This window comes from Engystomops pustulosus, chromosome 6 (assembly GCF_040894005.1).
Source record: "Engystomops pustulosus chromosome 6, aEngPut4.maternal, whole genome shotgun sequence".
NCBI classification, from domain to species: Eukaryota; Metazoa; Chordata; class Amphibia; order Anura; family Leptodactylidae; genus Engystomops; species Engystomops pustulosus.
In genome coordinates, this window is record NC_092416.1 from 168,689,793 (window position 1) to 168,716,431 (window position 26,639).

The following is a 26,639-nucleotide window of genomic DNA, read 5'->3' on the forward strand; positions in this document are numbered from 1 at the left end:
GTGTCACTTATCTCCTCTGTATCCCCCAGTGTCACTTATCACCCCTGTATCCCCCAGTGTCACTTATCTCCTCTGTATCCCCCCAGTGTCACTTATCTCCCCTGTATCCCCCAGTGTCACTTATCTCCCCTGTATCCCCCGGTGTCACTTATCTCCCCTGTATCCCCCAGTGTCACTTATCTCCCCTGTATCCCCCGGTGTCACTTATCTCCCCTGTATCCCCCAGTGTCACTTATCTCCCCTGTATCCCCCAGTGTCACTTATCTCCTCTGTATCCCCCCAGTGTCACTTATCTCCCCTGTATCCCCCAGTGTCACTTATCTCCCCTGTATCCCCCGGTGTCACTTATCTCCCCTGTATCCCCCAGTGTCACTTATCTCCCCTGTATCCCCCAGTGTTACTTATCTCCCCTGTATCCCCCAGTGTCACCTATCTCCCCTGTATCCCCCAGTGTCACTTATCTCCCCTGTATCCCCCCAGTGTCACTTATCTCCCCTGTATCTCCCAGTGTCACTTATCACATAGCACCCCTGTATCCCCCAGTGTTACTTATCTCCCCTGTATCCCCCAGTGTCACTTATCTCCCCTGTATCCCCCAGTGTCACTTATCTCCCCTGTATCCCCCGGTGTCACTTATCTCCTCTGTATCCCCCCAGTGACACTTATCTCCCCTGTTTCCCCCAGTGTCACTTATCTCCCCTGTATCCCCCAGTGTCACTTATCACATAGCACCCCTGTATCCCCCAGTGTTACTTATCTCCCCTGTATCCCCCAGTGTCACTTATCTCCTCTGTATCCCCCAGTGTCACTTATCTCCCCTGTATCCCCCAGTGTCACTTATCTCCTCTGTATCCCCCAGTGTCACTTATCTCTCCTGTATCCCCCAGTGTCACTTATCTCTCCTGTATCCCCCAGTGTCACTTATCTCCCCTGTATCCCCAGTGTCACTTATCTCCTCTGTACCCCCCAGTGTCACTTATCTCCCCTGTATCCCCCAATGTCACTTATCTCCCCTGTATCCCCCCAGTGTCACTTATCTCCCCTGTATCCCCCAGTGTCACTTATCTCCCCTGTATCCCCCAGTGTCACTTATCTCCCCTGTATCCCCCGGTGTCACTTATCTCCCCTGTATCCCCCAGTGTCACTTATCTCCCCTGTATCCCCCAGTGTCACTTATCTCCCCTGTATCCCCCAGTGTTACTTATCTCCTCTGTATCCCCCCCACTGTCACTTATCTCCCCTGTATCCCCCAGTGTCACTTATCTCCCCTGTATCCCCCAGTGTCACTTATCTCCCCTGTATCCCCCAGTGTCACTTATCTCCCCTGTATCCCCCAGTGTCACTTATCTCCCCTGTATCCCCCAGTGTCACTTATCTCCCCTGTATCCCCCAGTGTCACTTATCTCCCCTGTATCCCCCAATGTCACTTATCTCCCCTGTATCCCCCCAGTGTCACTTACCTCCCCTGTATCCCCCAGTGTCACTTATCTCCTCTGTATCCCCCAGTGTCACTTATATCCTCTGTATCCCCCAGTGTCACTTACCTCCCCTGTATCCCCCAGTGTCACTTATCTCCCCTGTATCCCCCTCTCAGCCCCCTCCACCCCCGGGCAGTCGGATGTGGGACGCTCTGATCTCATCTCCAGCTTCTTCAATCCTTTGAAAGTTTTTCATCTCCTCTCAAATTACTTCCCATTTACCCGCAGAAGACCAATAAGTGGCTGCACCCTGATGACTTTACCGGCTCCTTAATGAGGAAATGGCAGGAGGGGGAGGTCACAAAAGGGTTAATTTAAAGCCCCCTCCTCCTCCCTTCTTGCAGTTTGTAGATGTGTGTGAGGCTCACTGTGGTTCTCCTGCCTCTCCAGTCCTCACCTCCAGCTCCATCCACATTACATGGTCATTGTCCTGGTAACTGGGGATCAGGTCACCTTCCCACCCACCTCAGCCCCTCCAAAGCTGGAGGACCCCCTACATTATCAGCAGCAGGCTGTATAGAGGATTGCCTCTCCATAGTCACCATCTTCTGGAATGTCCCTGGCTGGATACTATTACCCTGTGTAACTTCTTCTCTGCCAGCACCTGCCCTTCTCTGGATCACAAACTACTTCTAGAGGAACTCTGAATCAAGACTTTAAGGAGTAGGAAACACAGAGAAGATCCCCCATCACAAGGGTTACAATATTTACAATCTAATAGGTAAATATTATCATTTTTGTTACTATGTATCAGTCCTGCCACACATTGCTACATTGTCTAACACGGGACTGACTCCTCTACAGGTAAAGGCTGTGATCTGGAGATTCCCCACTATCTGGTCATTCATTGCTCTATGTCGTTGTCCAGATCTGACAGATTTCTAGATCGGTCACTTTTTTTTACATGATGCACTGTATTGCTATATAAGACCCCTATTCTGTGTGTGGCCATTATTGATGCTATGCACTGGAGTAGGATGTAAAGCTACAAGTTGGTATCTGTAAATTCAATATTTTCTCTATTTTATAGACAGTAGTGAATCTGTATCTGTACTATATTGGTATAATACACAGGAGATGCAAATGCTAGTATTCAGGGAAGTGTAGGAAGGATACAAGACTGTGTGATTCATTTAAACTTTTATAATACTTTGCATTTGTAAGATAAAGATGATCAGTATTTAGGGCAGATCGACCCCTTGGCACTGCTTGTGCCTATAAGCGCATGCTTGGTTTGCTGCTATATACAAATCTTAGCATGTGCATGCACTGTATATACATAAGGTGTGCAATTGCCTCAAGACACCAATCCCATGTAGAAGCATATTCTACACCCCAAAATTTGCTGCATACCTGACTAATCATGAGGTTTCACTGTAGGTATGTGTTTCCCAAGTGTCTGTCATGGACCGTGGTTCTGCATCCATCCATCCACAATACTATAAGGATGCACTGCGGCCATATAGATCGGTGTTCATGGCTTACAAGTAATGTACACACAGTTATTTTGGGTTTCGGTTACTGAATGATGCATATTTTACATTACAATATGTAATTGAACAGTACTTAACATGTTAGAATACCCCTTTAAGGGAGAGTTCATATAACCTCTGCATCTGGCCAGCAGTTATAACACAAGGGATGAACTTTTGGGGACCAGATGCACCTATGAGATATGAGCTTTATGGCTTTTGTGGCATCCGTTTCGCTTCAGCTTATTTTACATTCGGAAAACTGAGACGAATATTGAAAAGTGAAGGCGGAATAATAATCTGTATATGACTGATTTTGGTGAGAAAGATATTATTTGGCAAGCTCTGTGCTGTGCCGCGCTATCTGTGCGCGCTATATGAATGAAATAATTATTATTATTTATATACATACATCTTATACATAGGGATGGGGGGATTATTCCTATAGAATCTGATGAACATTCTATACGTATCCCACTACATCCAGAGGGCACCTATATCTGGATCGCCATCTAACAATAGTCTATGACTTGGTCATGTATTGAGCCTTCTTCACACTTGATATTCTATATAATGGGAACTTAGTCTATATCCTATTGGGCTATGCCAGTACCTGCATTAGCTTCAAGGTGGCTCTACTGCCTGTCCAGGTAGGTTGAAATTGAAAAAATATTTGAACACCTTATCTGCTACAATTCATAGTATACATCTCATGATAAGCCATTGATGAATTTAAAGGGGTTGCGTTGCATTTCGGGGTTCCCCTTGCTGTACTCTGATTTGTATTACTCCCATAGAGATTGAATGGAGTGGCAGGACGCTTGCATGACATTTGCTTCATTCAAATTAGGGACATAGAACCCCCTTTCTCGTGATCTGGAGGCAACCTCAACAATAAGACGTGTGATAAAGTCGTGATTCTAGCAACAGAACTGGTGAAATTCTGTTCTATTTGGAACATTTTAACCCCCTAAAGTTGAACTCTCAGATCTGCTTTTGGCGTATATACAGAACATGTCATCCATTGTAAACACAGACTGCGAATATTGAGACGTTCCCTCTAATCTGACATGTATGTAATTAAATATGGAGATGACACAGGGCGCAGATTTGAGGAGACAGGAAGCCTGAGGTGTGGTGACAGTGACTGAAGGCTAACAATGCCCTACAAGTGCTTTGAAGTAGGACTGAGGATGCCACGTGTGTGCAGCGAAGGAGCCTCGAGGATTATGTGTGACTGCTCCGCCAAGCTGGTGATGACATGAAGTGGCAGCAGACTGGAGTCTTGTAACAGTGGGGAACATCAGGATGCCATGTGGGGACGGCGGCTGCTCCGAATGTGTGGTGGATGAGTTCTGGCAGGCGTCGCCTCCATCATGTGCATAAATACACAATGCGAGCAGACTCTGGGGCACCTGCCTTTACTGGGGTTATAACCAATCACCGGTCTTTGTGATTATCCTTATCAATGAGCTCCAAAATTATTATATGGTTACAGATCCAGTTGGAGAAAATGGGTCTACTGAACAGAATCGTCATCTCTTGGTCAGAGAGCTATTGCTAAGAGGATCTGGAGGACCCATCCGGTCCTGTACTACCCAGACAACCCATTGATTTCAATGGATGCTGTGTAATACTGAATTTCACCTGTGGAGGCGCTGCAGGAAAACAAAACCCTTATTACCTTTAATCTAAACAGATCATAAATTGGGGTCCCGGGGCGGGGAACACTGTGTAACTTGTGTATTGTCATGGATTCGCCTAAAAAGATGGAATTGTCTCTGATTTGTTGAACTCCTTTTTTCTGGACTTGTTTTAATCCGAATTTGAAGGAGTGGGATCTTTGGGTAAAAGGCAAAAGACAAAATGCCAAGCTTTGTGAGAAAAAGGTTGCAGGTCCTCTAAACTAGTCTTCCTCCCTCCACCTCTCCAGCGTCCGTCTGTACGCTCATCCAGGCGAGGATACGTGAAAAATACTAGGACGTATTCACACTGGCGTGTATCCGTTTCCGCTTTGACTTTGTTTTGCTTCTGTTTGTTCACAGAAAAAACTGAATGTTTAACATTAGTTAGAAAACGTAACACCCAGTTTCCCGTACTCATCATTGAGGAAAAACTGACCTTACATCCGTTATTTTTGTGGTCCATAAACTTCTACCGCCTTCCCTGATCCTCATCCTTGAAAACAATAGGACAGGTTTAAAATTTTTCACGGACAATCAGTGACGCTCGTTTTCCTGTTCTATTTAAATGCAGGTGTTTTTGCCCCTTCTGTCTCTATGTTGCGTTTTGGCCGTTACGTTTTTAAAAAGCACACAAACTTCTGACTTCGTGGCTTCACGTCGCGTTGCATCTTGCCGGATGCAACGCGTTTCCTTAACTTTTCTAATCAAAGTCCCAACTTTAAATGTGTTTTTCAAAGGTGGAAAAGACAATTGCTTTCAGCTGATTAGGATAATATAAAACCGAAATGTAAATTGGTGCGTCAAAATTGCCACGTGTGAACGCGGCCTAAGGAAAGTTGGAAAATCAATGAATCGCAGGATTTTGACAAATGACATGAAGATAACTTTCAATTTTGAAAGCTTTGATCAGGTTTCATTCCTACAAACAAACGTTCATCAAAGACCCCCTCATTTTGCGCTGATCGTGCTCCTGCCCTCTCCTAAAGATTTGGGCCTCTGTTTACCCTCTGCTTTCCCCTCACCCACTCCATAGACACTGCTTGTGGTTTGGAGAAAAAAAAGAGGATGCCAAAAAAAGCTGAGATCAAAGAGGAGCGGCGACACCCAGAACCACAGAAAAGGAAGGGGTGTGGGTAGGAGGATGGAGGAGCGGGAGGGTAGACACAGTGCAGAGGGGACTGACATGAGAGAGGAGGTTCCTAGCAGGGACAGAGGGAACAGAAAAGTTTTAGGAGACAATACAGAACTTATTCATTCTGGCCATTTACCTCTTTGTTATGTTTTTTTTTTTACATTATCTTATGGCAAAAAAGTAATTTGTTGCTTTTTCCTTTTTAGCCAAAAGTGTAGAGGGGAATAAGTTTCTTCTTTAAGTATTTGCATCTAATATTGTAACAAATCACTGCTCAAGAACAGCGACAAATCTGCACGTGTGACTCCAGTCAATGTTTCTTGGCTGTTTCAAGTTTCCGGAAGTTGGCCTGATTTCAATGTATCTTAAGTTTTTCCTCTTTCTGATACATGTGAAGAGTTGCCTGTTTAGTCTCTCACTTTTGCAGCTTTTTGTGGTGTGAGACTTTTTAGTCCCAAATAGCAGCTCCCGAAAGTACGGTAAGTCTGGGTTTGCTCTGTTTTGGGACTTATTAGGCGCAAGAATGGGACAATTTCGGCACCCAAAAGTTTAACAAACATCTGGGCAATAAATACGGCAACATTGCATTATATTCTTGTCAGAACACTTTGGTACGCTGCTTGATTCTGCACCTAAAAGGTCTCAAACTGCGAAAAGTCTCACAAAAAGTTGCACCAAAAAAAGAAAACAATAGGAGTGATACATGTCCCCGTATGGGTAGTAAGTGCAGCAGATTAGTAATGTGCCAGGGGCTACAGTAGTATTAAAGCACATAGGATTTCTACTAGTCTCCATATGCTGCAACTAAACTGCAATGCAAAAAGATCTGCCCAGAGAGATTTAATCCAGCAGCATATTGGTTAAATCTCGGTAATAGCCAGGGCTGAACCTAAACTCTCTGCTGCCTGAGGTGACCTATAAAATGGTGACCCATCTACCCCATCCAGTAGTAATATATCAGGTCATTTTTTAAGTGGGTTCTCCATGCAGTGGTGCTGCCTGGGGTAAGAGGCTCAACCCACCTCATAGCTGGTGCATCTGAAGTGCTGCAGGTTTTACTGAGCACATCAGCCATGTATTACCATATGGACACAGTGTTGTCCTTCATAAGAATGAGTGTCCAGTTTCTCCTTCCACACTTGGACCTTCAGAGATGGTGGAGCATAGCGCTGTAGCAGGTCCATAGACAATGGTGGACTTTCATCAAGACCATTGGTTTTCATGCCGATCTTGATATTTGCTTATAGCAGTGCAGTGGTCGCCTTATAACTGATATTCCCATGGCTAGATCAAGACTTCCATGGGCTCTGGGCTGTAGGAATATTATAGCCCCTACAAGTCTGGAGTCACTTCCTACATCTGGTGCTAGAATCAGCTTCTTAGGGAATGGAGGATGTGTCCCTCCTGCTGCATTCAATCTGAAATGAAGGTTTCATGGGTAAAGGCCATTCTCGTTCTAAAATTTGGTGGGAGGGTTGGGTGGCCATGGGCCCCCAAGAAGGATTGGAGCTACCTCCAAACCACCTATATAGATTTGGGGGTTTTCAAGCACACATGGTGGGCCCAGTTCTTCTACAGGTGTTATACAGTATCTGGCAGCAAGATGTTAACTGCAGATCATTTAGCTGGTGCTTACATGGAGAGGATTATGTCTTCCAGTCAGGACCATGTGCTCTTTATCATGTTCTTCAAACAATGCCAAAAGAATTTTGATCTGTGATGGAACAGATGAAAGAGATCGCTACTATTACTGCTACCGCAACAGGTGGCAAATATCTGACCCAACGTTGTCCAGAACATCACATTTCATGAATCAACCTGCCATCTGTACATGTATCCTGATACTTCTTCTTCTTATTCCATTGCTCCATAGTCCATTCTCCTAAATTCTCAAGGACCTATTGTAATGTTTTGCTCTGTGATCTGGAGACCCATAAATATTAATCTCCACAAAGTCCTCTTTACTCCTAATGGGTCCCAGAAGTCCATCAAAGAGAAACCCAACTTCTTATTATGGTGTATTCCCTAGGGCAGTGGTGGCGAACCTATGGCACAGCCCTTTCTGTGGGCACTCAGGCCATCACCAGAGATGACTCCCAGCATCTTCCTACAGTTCCAGACAGCCCAGGACTTGCTGTGCACAGAGCTATTTTAAAGTGACAGGACTACCTGGGACTACTAGAGGAGTGGGAAGATGTGGACAGATCTGGATTATCATTGTAGATCCTTCTCCGGCCCTGACAATTCTTCCTGTTTATGGGACCCTGGAGGGAAGCACAATGATCACCCAAATTTCTTCTATTTTCTGCTTTATTGGTGTCCTCAGGGGCTGGTATGAATGAAAACTGTGACAGAGAAGGGAGTATAAATCACACATTAAATTTCTATGTTGGCACTTTGTGATAAACTAGTGGGTCTTGGTTGTAGTTTGGGCACTCTGTCTCTAAAAGGTTCGCCATCGCTGCCCTAGGGGATAATGAGATCCCGGAGAAGTCAGTCCAAAACTTGGGGTCAGACTGACCCAACAGAGAAGCAGAGGATCCTTCAGTGGGCCCAATCTCTTACGCCATAATGGACCCTTGAATTATTACCCAAAAACTGGGTATATTCTAAAGTATATTTGACGGAAGAATACTTTTTTTGGATCCTTTGAACCCCTTACGAGAATTTCCTGGACAATATTAAAATGAAATTGACAGTGGAAAGTCTGGGACACTTGGATCTGTACCTATGGGCATGAATGATGATGATACTTTGCATGGTGCATATTCTAAGGGATTTGAATAATTGGGAGACCTATTTTGCATCCAGACAGTAGATATTTTGCATGGTGCAAAGAGGAAACTGTGATCTGCTCTGGGAATATGAGATTTTGCATGGGAACTACATTTACATAGTGGAGGAGCAAGAAGGATTCTTATACAAGGAGACCTTATGATGGAGGGCTTAATAACTAATGGGCAAATAACTAGAGACATTAGACTCAACTTAGAGGAGATCTTGACCCTTTCCATATGCAGACGATAAGGGCTCGGTAAAGATCGATAGACCCTAATAATTTTAGCATTACATGGGTGGTAGAGCAGCAAGATTTCGGTAATGAATGACCTTTATTGGGTGTTGTTGGATCATTGGGTTTTTTCTTGTGGTTTAATTTTAAGATTCCCCTTAATTTGCCACAGAAGAGCAGAATTTCTGTAATGTCGGGTCATTCTCTTTGGGACAATGATTTACCGAAACTACCAATTTTGGTGTAATTTAATTTGAAAAAGAGAACTTTTTAGAAGTTGAGTGTTTCATTTTTTGACTTTTATCACAGAGCGTAATGTGGACAACAGTCCTGTTCTCGTTAGAAGGTAGACTCCCATCTTTGGTTTTATGGCTTTTTACTTTAGTAGATCCAGAGGTAGATTCCAAATGCCATTCCCATTAGTTGTCTTTTATATTATATTTTATTGTAATTGTCTCATTAGATTATACACTTTTGTTTTTGATATGCAAATTACCTGCAGAGGCTACTGTGGACATGAAGTTGCCTTTCATTGTTGCAGGGGCTAAGGCTCCAGGCCCCCGGTAGCCTCTGCAGACTCATCCCCATGCCCTTCCGTGCCAACTTTGAACCCATCAGCATGGACCTGTGCATGTGCATTGGCTTCCACCACGCAGTCTTCAAGGGAGCTCTACACACATTTGCTTTAGCTGGCCAGGGACCAGGAACTAGTTTGCCTTCGCAGGCCCGTGCCGCCAGGTTCAAAGTCCACACGGACACCCTTGAAGGCATCTTTGCAGAGGCTACTGGGAGCATGAAGTAGCCTTGGCCCCAGAGCAACGAGAGGCTACTTCATATCCACAGTAGCCTCTGCAGGTAATCTGCATACTACAAAATAAAGTTTATAATCAAATTGAACAACTATAATAAAATATTAGGGATGGTAATGGCCTGGGGAGGTAATTCTACCTCTGAATCTACTTCCATAAGTAGTCCTTTTAAGGACTATGTGGTCAGTAACAGATAGGTAGGGGTGATAGGTGTCCCTCTCCACAGACTGCATATTTGATATTCAGCTCCTTTCACTTACAACTGAGTTGAAACAGATCATGTGATCATGTGATCCAAAGTCCTAGGTGTCCACACTGAGCCCCGTGATCACCAATCTGCCCTTCAGATCTGATACTGTTAACCTATCCCAAGGATAGGTGGTCAATAAATAAAATGGTGCATTCTGTCAAATCCTATACAACGAGACTACAGATCTTTAGCGAGTTCATTATATACTGCAATACTGTAGCCTTGCAGTATATGGTTAGGAGCGAATCGACTCCCAAGTTCAGGTTCCTAAATCAAGCTTTTGTTCAAAGTCGACTGAACTCGGGAACCCAAACCTGACCTGTATATCACGAAGAATGAATGTAGTACAGATCGTAGCATATTGAGAATTCCTAATTTTGAAAATTTAGTTTAGGCCTCAAACTCTATGGCTATGGACAAAATGGCTTCGTTAAGGTGTTTATCCATTTTGGAAAACCTCATTCTCTTTGCCTTATTGGGGAACTGATACATTAAATAGGTTTACGGTATTTCCTCAATTATTTTCATATTATTATTAGTTTTGTTTTCAAAAGTCCTGACCTCCTGTCTATAGCTCCTTTTTCATCCTCTTCCCCCTCGTTCCTCATACGTAATTTCTCATCAGAAGAAGTTTATTTTTGGTTAAGCTGCCATCTACTACAGTGGCTTCGCTCCTTCCCTGACAAGCAGGGCAGGAAGTATTTTCTATTGGCTGCTCTGCGGTTTATAAAAATTGCTATCTAGAAACTGTGCTGTGAAGGGAGTGATTGAGCATGTGTGTCCACCAGCACTCACATCATTTGGTGGACATGCACCTTGCTATGCTTTTTGAGCATTTCAGGGCACTTTACTATTTAATTATTTGTCATTTCTATCAAACACACTTTATATATTATATGTTAGAATAGATATCAGACAATTTTGTAACTACATACAATAACTTTTAACTACAGACAATAAAAACTTTTCCAGCATGGACAGACACAAGGTCCTTCTAATGCCAGGACATTCACATGTATTATTTATGAGGATAAATAAAGGCTTTATGTGTTGAGGATAAAGCTTTTCATTTAGACTGGGGAATTGTGACTTCTCCTAACCCTGGTAGAGCTTCCTCCCGTGTGGCCTCAAGGATGTGACAACTTTTCAGGGCACAGTAGTGAACCTTGCTGTATAGAAGTGCTTGAAGACTATGACACAAATGGACCTTTCCCCTGATATGTTCTTTGTCTGCTCTATGGATGTTGAAGCGACCTCCTCTCCTTTAAAAAGAGTTTTTGAGTATCAGAATGATGGTTGATGGTCAATGAGAGATTTACTGTCCCTCCCTTTGAGATCTAATTGATTGTTACAAAAGACCAGAACATAACAAAAGCCCGTTCTAGATACCGGCTACAATGAATAGGAGAAAGTGGATTGACGTTACAGAGGTATTGACTCCCAGGATCCCACTGATCTGTCCATTGTGAGACCTTCCGAAAAGAACTTTCTTCTTCTTCTGAAGTCATTGTGATACCAGCTGTTCACTCAGTACAATGAAGTGTTTGCAGAATGTTATATGGCATAAGTACAGTAGAAACGTACAACCTTATTGTGGGGTGACGGTCTCGTAGGGGTGAACATGGTGATGTTTGCTGGTTTCATAACCAGAGCTATATAGATGGTTTCACAAGCAGCTTCCATAGACTGAGAACAGAGATGTTCTTCTAGATTAATCATGTTTCATCTATGCTTAAAGCCTGAAAGTCAGTCCCTACCACCCTGGTATTGACAATTAGGCATCTGGAAGTCCATCTTGATGGGATGGGCTTTGGGTTTGTGACTATATTACAGATCCAAAAAATGCATCCATTCTATGTAAGAAGCTGAACTCTGCCCAGGGACAATATGCAATGACTTCATGATTGGGTCAGAGTTCCGCCAAAGTAGTAGATGTTAAAGGAAACCTACCACTTGTAGTGGCAGGTTTCCGATGGCAATACCGGGCACCAGCTCAGGGTGAGCTGGTGCCGGAGCTTATTTTAGTTAGTGTTTTAAACCGCGGTATCGCGGTTTAAAACACTTTTTAAACTTCATAGCCGGCGCAGGCAGGTACGCGCTCGGCGCTTACCGTGCACGCGGCTACATAGGAAGTGAATGAGAGCCGTGCGCATGGTAAGCGCCGAGCGCGTACCTGCCTGCGCCGGCTATAAAGTTTAAAAAGTGTTTTAAACCGCAATACCGCGGTTTAAAACACTAACTAAAATAAGCTCCGGCACCAGCTCACCCTGAGCTGGTGCCCGGTATTTCCATCGGAAACCTGCCACTACAAGTGGTAGGTTTCCTTTAAGGGGGTGGTACTGGTATGTAGTGGTTAGTTCCTACCAAGAATGGATTATGGGTGAACCATGAGCATGTGAGTATAGTCTAGATTGTCTAGTCTGACCCCACTTATAAACGAATGGAGCACAAATTACTTGGAACTATGATCAAAAAGTGGTAGGACATCTTTATGGATATGGTTCTGTTTAGTCACAAACAAATCAGAGTGTCCATGTGTCCTGTCCGTTGTCTTAAGTACCTGCAGTTGGCGCATGAGAAGGTGGTCTCGTCTCTTACATCATATGTATGGCCTGGTGTCTACTGTTTACTTGGAAAAGGGACACAAGTTGGTAAACAAGCTGACGGAGGCAATGGGGCAGATTTACTTACCCGGTCCATTTGCGATCCAGCGGCGCGTTCTGTGCGGTGGATTCGGGTCCAGACGGGATTTATTAAGGTAGTTCCTCCGACGTCCACCAGGTGGCGCTGCTGCGCTGAAGAGCATCGGAATGCACTGAAGTTCACCGGCCTATTCCTAGTGAAGGTAAGTGCAAGCTCCGCAACACTTTTTTTTTTTTTAAATGCGGCGTTTTTTCCGAATCTGTCGGGTTTTCGTTCGGCCACACCCCCGATTACCGTCGCGTGCATGCTAGCGCCGATGCGCCACAATCCGATCGCGTGCGCCAAAATCCCGGGGCAATTCAGGGGAAATCGGCGCAAATCGGAAATATTTGGGTAACACGTCGGGAAAACGTGAATCGGGCCCTTAGTAAATGACCCCTAATGTGTTCAACCAAACCTTTTGGTTCCTCACATTCATGTGAAGATCTCTTTGTCTGTACAATGTTATGGAAGACGTCGGAGTGTGGGTCGGGGTACCCCTTCCTCTTCACGGCAGAATTTACAAATGGTGGTGGCTTCTTTCAGGAGAATGATAACCTACCACAAGGCAAAAAGTGATCAGGAACGGTTTGAGGAACACGAGTTCAAGGTAATGACTTGGCCTCCTAAGAAGGTTTCTACACCAACATAGAAGTGGATTTATGAATGTAAGACAATGGAAGGGTCTCAATGGACAATCTATAATTACTAAGTTTCTGGAGATGGGTTGATGATCCAGGGATTTGATCTCATTGCCATATTTGATGTTGAGCAGGATGCTGACAATTTGCTTCTACCTCCTGGGGTTTTTACCTTCGCCTGGGTCCACACTGTTGAATAGTGAGGTGATTTGGATGGGGATGGGCCGGTTTTAAAGCCTCACAAAGAGTAGTACTGTGAAATCCTAATAAGAGAGATGTTTAGTGACCTGCATGTAATCCATCAGGACCCTGGGTACCGGTGATTTTCATCATGGTGCTTGAAATTGCTGTCTCCGCTCCATAAAGAAGATGAATACACACAAATGACTGCGCTGTATTCCCCCACCGCTCTCTCGCTTTCAAGTTTAAAACCTTGGCACAGACTTCAAACGTCTACGTTGTAGTGTTTTCCCGTCTATGTATCAACTTAATCGCTTCTCTCTTGGAACTGTCTGTGAACGACACGACATGACCAAATCCAGAACTTCAGTCCTCACGTAGTTGCATTTCTAAAGTTAATGCTGTCCCTGGACTATACGACCCGAAAAAGCCTTTGTATCATTTACAGATCTTGTTTCCACCATGTTGGTTATATCGGAAAGTGTGCATAATGGGGCAGACTTGCACATCTTTAGACCTTGTTTAAATTTAAAGGGGTTGTCCAGGCTTTTAAAATGTTTTTTTTTATTAGGCTTGATGGTCTCTCATTGCTGATATTGTAGCGCCTGCGTGTGGCTGTGGTCGGTATGGTAAGTAAACAGAATTCAGCAGTGACAGGTGGCGCCACGGGTGAATGTGGGCACCAAAGAAAGGTAGTTTACGAATTTTTATCCTTTTTCTAACCCAGTGGTGAATAACATTTTAAACGCCCAGAGAACCCCTTTAACTTGGACTTGGTCTGAAGATGTTACTAGATGGTAACTTTTGGACCTCTAAAGGTAATCCCTTGTTATAAGTACCTCTTAAAGGTCAGCTGACCTTTGTTTTGAACCTACAAAGCTACAGACCGTGTTGGATATTGAAAATCTGTGTAACTGTATGTCGTTAGTAGAAGCAGGACTGTGAAAAATGCATTTATATTCCAGGTTTTTAGCTGGACACTAGTGGAGCATTCTCTGTTCTTTGATCTCAGCACTGCCCTTCCCATCTGCTGTTCTATCCAAGCAGAACCTGAATCCTTCTACTACTCTTAGTCACATAGGAGTGCACCCCAGCGCCCACAGTCCTGCTGCTACTAACCCACACCAAGGTATGGTTACACAGATCTCCAGGGACAACACTGAGCAACTTTGTATGGTCAGAGTTGCAGGTAGACCAATAATGCAACCACTTTTGCCTGCTTACTTTACACAAATTGTCATGACTATGTCTAGGCTACACTTCTTTTTGAGGGCCGTGCCACAATAGGTGCCTGCAAAGAGCCCGAAACACTAACTAGAAGACAGACCACTAAGTGGCTGCTCTCATGCAAAAGAAACTGTAAATAAAATTTTTTAACCAGTTCTTGCACCAGGTTCTTCCAAGGATGATATCCTCATCTTAATCGATGGGACTTTCCACTCCAAGAAATCCTCTTGTGAAGAAAGTGTCGGTTTTTCACATGGATTTTTCTACATTAAAATCTGCCTGGTAAACATATCCGGACTCGAACCCCAAAACCCAGAAAAGTTGGCACCAACTACGTTTGATGATCCCGGCTTCCAGGTGTCACTAGACTTTAGGTTCTTGTTATGTTGCTTAGAATAAGTCCCACTGACCACCACTGGGTCTTGTTGGTATTCAGGTGACATTTGTGTAATTTGTGTTTCCTGCTGGGTCCTGTAAAGGGGTTGTGGAGAAAGATGGGAGATGCTACAGAGAAAATGTATTGCATGAGAAGCCCTTCAGGTGAATCTGTATAGTGTAAAACTTGGATGGATGGTACCAGACCATTTGATAACTAGTAGATTGTGGAGCCAACAGCTATGAGGTCCATAGGGCTTAAAGGGAACCTGTCACCAGGTTTCACCTCACCAAACTGCTAGGTAAGGGCTGAAATATGTTTTCTAGAACTACCTCTTTTATGTGAAATCTCACCTTTTTACCTATAAAAAAAATCTTCCCAAATTCAGGCAAATACGGATCTTCTCACCTCATTTTTCACATGAGATAAGTCCGGTTCAGTGGTTGTAGTTGGATTGTCTTTGGTACCTAGTACATGCTTTTTGTGTCATATTAAAGATCAAATCAGGTTCCTGGTTCTGTGCTACAGATCTGGACATTCGGAAACTTAAAAAATAGACGGAAACAGGGTCTGCATCTTGCATTTTCAGCAGAGCCGGCGTCAGCACCCGGCTGACCCGGGCAAGTGCCGGGGCCCCAGAGCTCCACAGGGGCCCACCATGGCCATGGATCAAACCGCGGCAGTATATCTTTCAATTAAATCAGCGACAAGGATGCCATCGCTAATGTAATTGAAACCTACGCTGCCCCAATCTTACTATGTGCGACGATCTGACACGGCTTGACAGGGGGTGGCGCCAGCGCGGATCATCGTGGAAGAAATCGGCGTCAGCGCGTATCTGAGCCTGAGCGCTCAGCGTGATGACTTCACTGCGCATGCGTCCCTGCTGGACGCTGCGCTGAAGTCAGTGAAGATCGTGGCAGAAGAGTGGAGAACGGACGGATCGATCATCGCTGGACCTGCATTCTCAATGTTAGTTTACAGTTTATTATTTTTTTTACTGCCCGAGGACCGAGGAGGTTCTACATTAATACATGGGGGCTGCATGATAATTAATAGAGGCTGCAGCCTCGGGTGGGACAATTAATTATTAGTAATAATTAATAGAGGCTGCAGCTTCCGCCACATGAGTTCACTGTTAAGGGGCCCACTGAGGCTCTTTCGCCCAGGGGCCCACTGAAACCTGGAGCCGGCCCTGATTTCCAGCCTTGTATTTAGCTGTCTGTGTCTCTGCTTCTGATGTCACCTGAAAGATGAGATCTCTATTTTTAATATGACAAAAGTATCATGTTTCTAGGTGCTATAGAACAGAAGATGGGGGGGGCTTCTCCAGTGTCCCTCCCCACCCCCGCAACCACTAAACTTGACTCATTTCACGTGAAAATGGGATGAGAAGAGTCATATTTGCCCGACTTTGGGGGAGATTTTTTTTTTATAGGCAAACGGGGGTTCTTTCACATAAAAGAGGTAATTCTAGAAAGGACATTTCATGCCCTAGTGGAGGGGGATAGTAGTTTAATGTTAAACCTAGTGACAGGTTCCTTTTAATCTCTGTCTGTCCTATCTATCCATGTCTATCTATCTATCTATCTATCTCTATTGATTTAACTGGACTGGAGTTGTCCTGAAACAACTGTGAAATAGTTGACTTGATTCCACGATAAAACATATCATAATGATGTTATACAGGAGCATCATGGAGGTCGGTGGGGGTTGTAGGGCAATGATCCGGTTTCAGGAGGACCTTATTCTAGGTTCCCTTTCGTATGGTGGCACTTTCTGATGGAGCCGTCTGTCAATATGTATAAAGCGAATAACAAAATTCCATTTCTGAACAAAAGTTCAAAAACTCGGAAACTGTCTCGGCGAACGTCTGTCTTAAAAAATTTATATAGTCCTTTACGCAGTAATCGTGACGCTCGCTCAAGTCTAACCTTCTGCAAAATCCATCCTTATGTAAGCGGCAGCTCTGAACTCATAACTCGAGTATTCTGTAAGTAACCTGAGTATCATGATGAATAACGCAGCTGCGCTCGGGGGAAATCATTCTGAATTTTTTAGTTTTTACTAAATTCTATGACTTGGTGAGCTTTGCCCCTACGTCTAATGTTGTGTGATAATATCTAATATTCCTTGGATAATCCATTGTATAGCTGCCAGGATCTCCTCAACCTCATCAGAGTCCTGGGCTCCTTATGGGTAGGTAGTCCTACATGGACACCTTACAGTTTTTGACGCAACCAAGAGCCGACCATGTTTGTTTTCGAAAGGTGTCCCTCATGTCGTGGAACCTACAGCACCCCTGTATTGTACAGATAGGTCATTGCACTCTGTAAGGCGACACAGTAGGACAACATTGGATTTGAGGATCAGAGTAGAACCAAAAATTTGACATGTTAAAATTTAACACGCTTGATGCTTATTCACACATACTTGATCCAGGCTTCTTCAACATCCGATACTAATTGTTGGAGGTCCAACTGCTACAAACCCAGCCAATCACAAGAACTGGGTGGAGCCTCCTGCCGCTCCTTTCATTCTCCATAAAACTGTCACCAATAATGGAGTCATGAAAATTGAGAGAACTTGATCTCTGACTCCATGCATTAGGATCAATGGGACCCACATTTTGGTGTGCATGAGGGTCGAAGATGTTGACAACCCAATTGATGTCAAAATACAATAAATGAGTATTGTCTCTGTCTTCCAGGGCGGCACATAGTGCCTGGCATGGCCGGAGGCATCTGTGTGACTCTTCTGCTCCTTCTCAGCGTCATTCCCGCAGGGAGTAGGAAAAGCTGGAGAAGACGCGGACAGCAACTTGTACCCAGCAGCCGGGAGCGAACGGAAGGTGGTGGCGAGAGCTTCCCATTGGATTTCACCGCTGTAGAGGGAAATATGGACAATTTTATGACTCAGATTAAGAACCTGGCACAGTCTTTGTACCCGTGCTCTGCACAACGATTAGACGAGGAGATGAAATTGCACCTTTTGAGCAACCACTCCATCACCTGTAATGATGGGAGTCCAGCTGGGTAAGTGTCTGCGGAGAATGCATGGAAAATATATGTGAACATTTTTATAGGAAATCTATTGCCTGGAATCTACTTGCCTTACCAGAGATTCTGATTTCTGCCGTATTGCAGTAGCTATGCCGCAATACTAAAAAAAACCTGTACGCAGATGTATCATTGGTGAAATTTAACGTAGCCACCTCCCAGAAATATACCTGGTGCTCTCCATTTTGTTTATAGTGTCTCTGTTTCTAGGGGCCTTTGGACAGCCCCATTTTATTAAGAAGGTTCTCTAAATCAGTGTCTATGTTCCTTCAAGATGACATTTTGGGTTCTTGAAATAGTAGAGCTCACCTATGTCCAGTGGCCCAATTCCATTCCCCATGAAATTAAATATGATGGTATATAAGGTTGAAAAAAGATGGGGTCCAACCTATAACATTAAACAAATGTTTTGCTCCCATAATATGTGATATTTTTGTTCTCAAGGTCTCTGTTGAACATGTACATGGTCTTACTGCTCTTACAGTAAAGAATCCCTTTCTATGGAGATGGTAGAACCACCTCTCCTCTAGGTGTAGAGGATGCTCCATGTCTATCGTGATGGTAGGACCTCCTCTCCTCTAGGTATAGAGGATGCCCCCTGTCTATGGTGATGGTAGAACCTCCTCTCCTCTAGGTGTAGAGGATGCCTCCTGTCTATGGTGATGGTAGAACCTCCTCTCCTCTAGGTTTAGAGGATACTCTCTGTCGATAGTGATGGTAGAACCTCCTCTCCTCTAGGTGTAGAGGATGCCCCCTGTCTATGGTGATGGTAGAACCTCCTCTCCTCTAGGTGTAGAGGATGCCTCCTGTCTATGGTGATGGTAGAACCTCCTCTCCTCTAGGTTTAGAGGATACTCTCTGTCGATAGTGATGGTAGAACCTCCTCTCCTCTAGGTGTAGAGGATGCCCCCTGTCTATGGTGATGGTAGAACCTCCTCTCCTCTAGGTGTAGAGGATGCCCCCTGTCTATGGTGATGGTAGAACCTCCTCTGCTCTAGGTGTAGAGGATGCCCCCTGTCTATGGTGATGCTAGAACCTCCTCTCCTCTAGGTGTAGAGGATGCCCCCTGTCTATGGTGATGGTAGGACCTCCTCTCCTCTAGGTGTAGAGGATGCCCCCTGTCTATGGTGATGGTAGAACCACCTCTACTCTAGGTGTAGAGGATGCTCCATGTCTATGGTGATGGTAGGACCTCCTCTCCTCTAGGTGTAGAGGATGCTCCATGTCTATGGTGATGGTAGGACCTCCTCTCCTCCAGGTGTAGAGGATGGCCCCTGTCTATGGTGATGGTAGATCCACTTCTCCTCTAGGTGTAGAGGATGGCCCCTGTCTATAGTGATGGTAGAACCTCCTCTCCTCCAGGTGTAGAGGATGCCCCTGTCTATAGTGATGGTAGAACCTCCTCTCCTCCAGGTGTAGAGGATGCCCCCTGTCTATGGTGATGGTAGAACCTCCTCCCCTCTAGGTGTAGAGGATACTCCCTGTCTATGGGGATGGTAGAACCACCTCTCCTCTAGGTGTAGAGGATGCCTCCTGTCTATGGGGATGATAGAACTGCCTCCCCTCTAGACCCTCCTCTCCTCTAGGTGTAGAGGATGCCCCCTGTCTATAGTGATGGTAGAACCTCCTCTCCTCCAGGTGTAGAGGATGCCCCCTGTCTATGGTGATGGTAGAACCTCCTCTCCTCCAGGTGTAGAGGATGCCCCCTGTCTATGGTGATGATAGAACTGCCTCCCCTCTAGAACCTCCTCTCCTCTAGGTGTAGAGGATGCCCCCTGTCTATGGTGATGGTAGAACCTCCTCTCCTCTAGGTGTAGAGGATGCCCCCTGTCTATAGTGATGGTAGAACCTCCTCTCCTCCAGGTGTAGAGGATGCCCCCTGTCTATGGTGATGGTAGAACCTCCTCCCCTCTAGGTGTAGAGGATACTCCCTGTCTATGGTGATGGTAGAACCACCTCTCCTCTAGGTGTAGAGGATGCCCCCTGTCTATGGTGATGGTAGAACCTCCTCCCCTCTAGGTGTAGAGGATGCCCCCTGTCTATGGTGATGGTAGAACCTCCTCTGCTCTAGGTGTAGAGGATGCCCCCTGTCTATGGTGATGCTAGAACCTCCTCTCCTCTAGGTGTAGAGGATGCCCCCTGTCTATGGTGATGGTAGGACCTCCTCTCCTCTAGGTGTAGAGGATGCCCCCTGTCTATGGTGATGGTAGAACCACCTCTACTCTAGGTGTAGAGGATGCTCCATGTCTATGGTGATGGTAGGACCTCCTCTCCTCTAGGTGTAGAGGATGCTCCATGTCTATGGTGATGGTAGGACCTCCTCTCCTCCAGGTGTAGAGGATGGCCCCTGTCTATGGTGATGGTAGATCCACTTCTCCTCTAGGTGTAGAGGATGGCCCCTGTCTATAGTGATGGTAGAACCTCCTCTCCTCCAGGTGTAGAGGATGCCCCTGTCTATAGTGATGGTAGAACCTCCTCTCCTCCAGGTGTAGAGGATGCCCCCTGTCTATGGTGATGGTAGAACCTCCTCCCCTCTAGGTGTAGAGGATACTCCCTGTCTATGGGGATGGTAGAACCACCTCTCCTCTAGGTGTAGAGGATGCCTCCTGTCTATGGGGATGATAGAACTGCCTCCCCTCTAGACCCTCCTCTCCTCTAGGTGTAGAGGATGCCCCCTGTCTATAGTGATGGTAGAACCTCCTCTCCTCCAGGTGTAGAGGATGCCCCCTGTCTATGGTGATGGTAGAACCTCCTCTCCTCCAGGTGTAGAGGATGCCCCCTGTCTATGGTGATGATAGAACTGCCTCCCCTCTAGAACCTCCTCTCCTCTAGGTGTAGAGGATGCCCCCTGTCTATGGTGATGGTAGAACCTCCTCTCCTCTAGGTGTAGAGGATGCCCCCTGTCTATAGTGATGGTAGAACCTCCTCTCCTCCAGGTGTAGAGGATGCCCCCTGTCTATGGTGATGGTAGAACCTCCTCCCCTCTAGGTGTAGAGGATACTCCCTGTCTATGGTGATGGTAGAACCACCTCTCCTCTAGGTGTAGAGGATGCCCCCTGTCTATGGTGATGGTAGAACCTCCTCCCCTCTAGGTGTAGAGGATACTCCCTGTCTATGGTGATGGTAGAACCACCTCTCCTCTAGGTGTAGAGGATGACCCCTGTCTATGGTGATGATAGAACTGCCTCCCCTCTAGAACCTCCTCTCCTCTAGGCGTAGTGGATGCCTCCTGTCTATGGTGATGGTAGAACCCCCTCTTCTCTAGGTGTAGAGGATGCCCCCTGTCTATGGTGATGGTAGAACCTCTTCTCCTCTAGGTGTAGAGGATGCCCCCTGTCTATGGTGATGGTAGAACCTCCTTTCCTCTAGGTGTATAGGATGCCCCCTGTCTATGGTGATGGTAGAACCTCCTTTCCTCTAGGTGTAGATGATGCCCCCTGTCTATGGTGATGGTAGAACCTCCTCTCCTCTAGGTGTAGAGGATGCCCCCTGTCTATGGTGATGGTAGAACCTTCTTTCCTTTAGGTGTAGAGGATGGCCCCTGTCTATGGTGATGGTAGAACCACCTCTCCTCTAGGTGTAGAGGATGCCCCCTGTCTATGGTGATGGTAGAACCTCCTCTCCTCTAGGTGTAGAGGATGCCCCCTGTCTATGGTGATGGTAGAACCTCCTCTCCTCTAGGTGTATAGGATGCCCCCTGTCTATGGTGATGGTAGAACCTCCTTTCCTCTAGGTGTATAGGATGCCCCCTGTCTGTGGTGATGGTAGAACCTCCTCTCCTCTAGGTGTATAGGATGCCCCCTGTCTATGGTGATGGTGGAACCACCTATTCTGTTCCTATATTCTAGTCCCTCCATTCCCCTAATAATCTTGGTTGCTCTCCTCTGCACTTGTTCCAGTTCTACTATGTCCTTTTTACATACTAGTGCCCACAATATTTCATGTGGGGCCTGACCAGGTGCTATTAACATTACATTTTTACCAGATGTTGGTAACAACCAATCCAATACAAGAGAAATGACACTGGGAAAAAGTATTGAACACGTAAGGAAAGGGAGTTGCAAAATGCCATGGAAAGTCATGACACCAGCAGAAATCTATCAGTAATTAGAAGAAATCTCTGCATTAGGTGAATAATAAGATAGATATAAAAAGGTGTCAAGGTGCCACGAACTTCTCATGATGTATACAACCAGTGAGCTGTCTCAAGGCCTTGGCGACCTTACCGTTGGCATTGGTTACAGTAGAATTTCTAAATTACTCAAGTGAGCACTGAGTGGGACATAATCCAGAAGTGGAAAGAATATCATTACATTGTAAACCAGCTCCAACGAGGTGCTCCCCGCAAGATTTCAGAGGAGCGAAAAGAATTATCAGAAGATTTGTCTGAAATCTAAGGACCATCTGTGGAGAGCTGTAGAAAGCTGGAATTTGCAGGTTGAATTGTTTTCAAAGAATTCAAAGTAATCAATGTCCATGACCTGTACATCACCACCTCAAGACTCCATTGCTGAACAGAAACATTTTTAGCCCATTTACAGTTAGCTCAACGCTACCTGGACAAGTCTGTGAAATAATGGGACAATTTAGTCTGGTCAGATACAGAGACCAAGATTGAGTTCTTAGGTTGCCATAATACACCAGGTCAGAAGTGGTCAACCTGGTGGATATTGCGGCTGGGGCCTCTTCGTAGATATAGGTGTATAAAACGCCAGTCTTAAAGTCCCCTTCACCAGCGCTCCGACACCTATATCCAGGGCCGGATTAAAGGAGGGGCTCCCAGGGCTCGAGGCCCCCACCACTTTCACTTTTAAAGGGGCCCCCACCAGTTTCAGTGAGACACAGCTGCCATCGCTGGGGGAGATCGCCGATGCAGGGTGCTGGTGGCTGTATACTACAGGGGGCTGGCTGGCTATATATTACTGGGGTCTTGTGGCTGTATTCTACAGTGGGTTGGTGGCTGATTACTACAGGGGCTGAGCAGGCTATATACTACAGTGGGCTGGTGGCTGTATACTACAGGGGTCTGGTGACTTTATTCTACAGGGGCTGGCTATATACTACAGGAGCTGGCTGGCTATATACTTCCACAAGCATTGTTGGAAGGGCCCCACCAGTTTGTGCCCAGGGGCCCCCACCACCCTTAATCCGGCCCTGCCTATATCTACGCAATCTCCACCAGGTTGGATCTAAGACCATGTCTGACCTGGTGGAAATTTCTGCTGTAGTCTTAGTTGGTTTGCCGCATCGGCCAGGGCTTTCACACCTGAGCAATGAATGAGGCTAATGGGTTGTTCCTGACATCTGCTGAGAATTCAACGTCAATAGCATCAATAGAAATATATTTATAGAGAAAACTATCTCTGTAGGTGACCCTAGACATGGTGTCCTCACTTTCTGGATAGAGCTGGTTTGTCTCGAAAGATCAAGCCATCTCCTGCCCTTTATGAAAGAGATCTTTCCATGGATGTAAGTACATGGAGATGGAATTATTAGACCTTATCCCGAAGCACCTTCCATCACTTTGGTCCTTAAGAACCTGGAGCCCATCTAATGTTCTGGTATTTTGTAATGTTTATGTATTTACGGAGAAGGCTTTTCATGTGGTCTACAAACATCTTGAAGGCTCCAGTTGTCCTCACAGTTTACTTTAAGACTTTGTTTCGTATGTTCATTGAAATGTCTCCTACTTAAAATAATCCTGTGTGATATGTGTATATTGTATATTCTGTACACATCCTTTTATTTGCCCGGAAAAGCCCAAACTATGTAAATATGAGCTGTGTGTGTGGTGCGCATAGGACCTCTCCATGTCTCTGTCTGATATCCTTATACACAAGTTCTTCAAAGTAAAGTGTATGTTCCATGGTGCCTTCTCCTTCCTTTGATAACTGTCCATCACCTCCTTGGTGATTCCACCACCGACTAAGACTCCATCTTATGTTTACCTTCTAGTTACTACCTAAAAGAGTCCAAAGGCAGCCGGCGGTGGCTCGTCTTCTTAGAAGGTAAAACTTTACTTTTATCTTTTTTCCTCGTTACTGAAGATTTTGGGAACCCTGCCCAAGCTAAGCGAGAGAAAATAAACAGAGCTTGCGGTGCGGAGTTGTAAGAACTTAATTCGCTTCCAAAACACATTGAATGAATGAGAGTGACATGTGAGGGGAACCCAGAGTCAAAGGTTATGACCTCACTTGGAAGCGGCTCGTGATACTGAGTGTAATTGTGTTTGACAATTAAGTCATATTTGCATGAAAGCCACTAATCGCTAATCCTTAAAGAACCACTAATCCTAGAACTTCCCTCTATAAAATGCTTCAAGGACATCTACCACCAGCATGCAAGACTGTATGCAAATGAGCCTGATGGGCTCCAGGCTCCATTAACACCTCTGGAGCCACTCAGGCTCATTTGCATACAGTCCTTTATCCTGGTGGTAAATGACCTTAAAGAGAACCTGTCTCCAGGGACGTAATTTTCACTAAAGACATATTGTAAAAGCCCATGACACCTGCAGTGCCAAGATGCCTCTCTGCCTTTTCTAAGCATTTGCATTACAATATAATTGTGTGTTATAACTTACCCTGCATCCTGACAAAATCCTGGGGTAGTCCCAGGGGTTGGGCTTTGGTTTGGATGCATTTCAAAAAACATGTGACTTGTCTACACTGCAGGCTGCCTCCATCTTTGTGCTCCTGTACAGCTCCTCCCTCTCCCACTGATGTCAGGCTGACCAGGCTGTGACCTCTGAGAAGGAGCAGGAGGTGGAGCTATACAGGAGCACAAAGGTGGGGGCCAAGCTCTGAGTAGTGAGTAACACAAACAAGGCACATGTTGTTTTTTGAAATGTATCCAAACCAAAGTCCAGCCCATGTGACTACCCCAGGATTCTGTCAGGGTGCAAGGTAAGTTATAACACACAATTATATTGTTATACAAATGCTTAGAAAAGGCAGAAAGGCAGATGTGCACTGCAGGTGTCATGGGCTTTTACAACCTGTCTTTAGTGAAAATGAGGTCCCTGGTGACAGGTTCCCTTTAAAAGGGAACACGTCACCAAATTTAACCCATTAAACTACCATCCTCTCTGGTAGGGTACGAAATCGTATTTCTAGAATTTGCTTTTTTTTTGTGTAAAATCTCACCCGTTTACCCATAAAAATAAAATCTCCCCCAAAGTCATGTGAAAATGACTTTGTGAGTAATGATTTGCCTAAAATTAGAAGCGGAGATACAGTTAGTCATTGACATTGTTGTGAAAAGGTCGTGTAGAACGGAAAACGGGGGTGTCAGAAATGACGCTCCGCCTGGAGCCTCTAAACTTGACTCTTTTCATGAGAGAATTTTAGAAAGTAGATTTCATAAAATCTGGTGGCCAGTTCCATTTAAAGCAAAACTAAACCTTTTTGTAGCTATTTTTTTGGGGAAAAATGAGCAGGTCATAATAGTAAACTTTGTAACATACTTAAAGGAAATCTAGCTCTAGTTTATTCACCCTTAATGCTGCTGGGTAGATCCAAGAATGCAAGAGCTCTGGGGAGCTACCTATAAGCGTTAACGGACATCTACCACCAGGTTAAAAGATTGTATGCAAATGAGCCTGATGGGCTCCAGGCTCCATTAACATCTGTGGAGCCTGGAGCCCCTTAGGCTCATTTACATACAATCCTTCATCCTGGTGGTAGATGCCCTTTAAGGGTGAATACCGCTATAAACCAGTGGTAGATTAAAGGGTTGAAAAAAATATGACTGTTTTCTTCCAAAAAACAGCACCACAGCTGACCATGGAGAGCCCCTTCAATGGACATCTACTAGTGGCTTATAGCTTTAAGTAAAGTGACTTCTCTGTGCCGTTTTTCTACTCCTTCTTTCTCCTGTAGTGAGCAGTGTTTCTAAAGCCTAAGATATAAATAAAGGAGGCTAATAATTCTTCTCACAGCTAAAGAATAATTACTGTGATGATTCATCTAGAAGGAAGAAATTTATCCGGGACTGTAAGTCTCCGTTATCTCTCAGCTGTCAGCGGATACAGGACAGAAATCTGATTTACACAAACTGCTTAAATACGGAAGAAAGGCCGAGGAAAAAGAAGGGCACTGGAACAGATTTCTTTAATAATGTAAACGTTCATTATTATCACCTGCAGTTTTCATTCATTGCAACTTTGTTAAAGTAAATCTACCATTTAAATCCATCAGGATAAACATTACTCATAGATCCAGGCTACCATAGCCCCTCTGGCATCTGCCTTCACAGGCTGTTACACTGTCTTACCCTGCTTCCTTATTGGCTTAATTGTAAATATTGAAATTTTAGAATGAAGGAGGCCATAGATAACAAATATAAGATGATTACCCCAGTCACAAGGGCACATTTACTAAGGGATGTGCCCCACTTTTCTGTCAGACTTTACACATTCTTTTCAGTGCAAACTGCTTGCACAGCTATTTAAAGGAAACCTACCATTTGATTTGATGCATTATGAAGCAAACATTCCTTGAGAATGCTGTAGCGACACTGATGCAGAAACATATCTTGTTGAATCCCTGATCCAAATGGTTTTTCTCAAATTATAAAATTGAAGACCTTGGGAAAGCTTGGGAAAGCTGGGTCCAGACAGGACTAACCAACCTGAGCT

At 45.0% G+C, this 26,639-nt stretch overlaps 1 protein-coding gene across 1 annotated transcript in view; it reads left to right on the plus strand.

The window, feature by feature from the left end:
• Window positions 1–1,706: 1,706 nt before the first annotated feature.
• The window catches only part of NOTUM (notum, palmitoleoyl-protein carboxylesterase), a 32,412-nt gene continuing 7,479 nt past the window's right edge, over window positions 1,707–26,639 (plus strand). Inside the window, exons 1-3 of the mRNA XM_072112301.1 lie at window positions 1,707–2,199; window positions 17,653–17,977; window positions 23,957–24,009. Coding sequence (XP_071968402.1) covers window positions 17,673–17,977; window positions 23,957–24,009 — 358 coding nt within the window. The 5' untranslated portion in view covers window positions 1,707–2,199; window positions 17,653–17,672. The remainder of the gene's footprint in view (window positions 2,200–17,652; window positions 17,978–23,956; window positions 24,010–26,639) is intronic.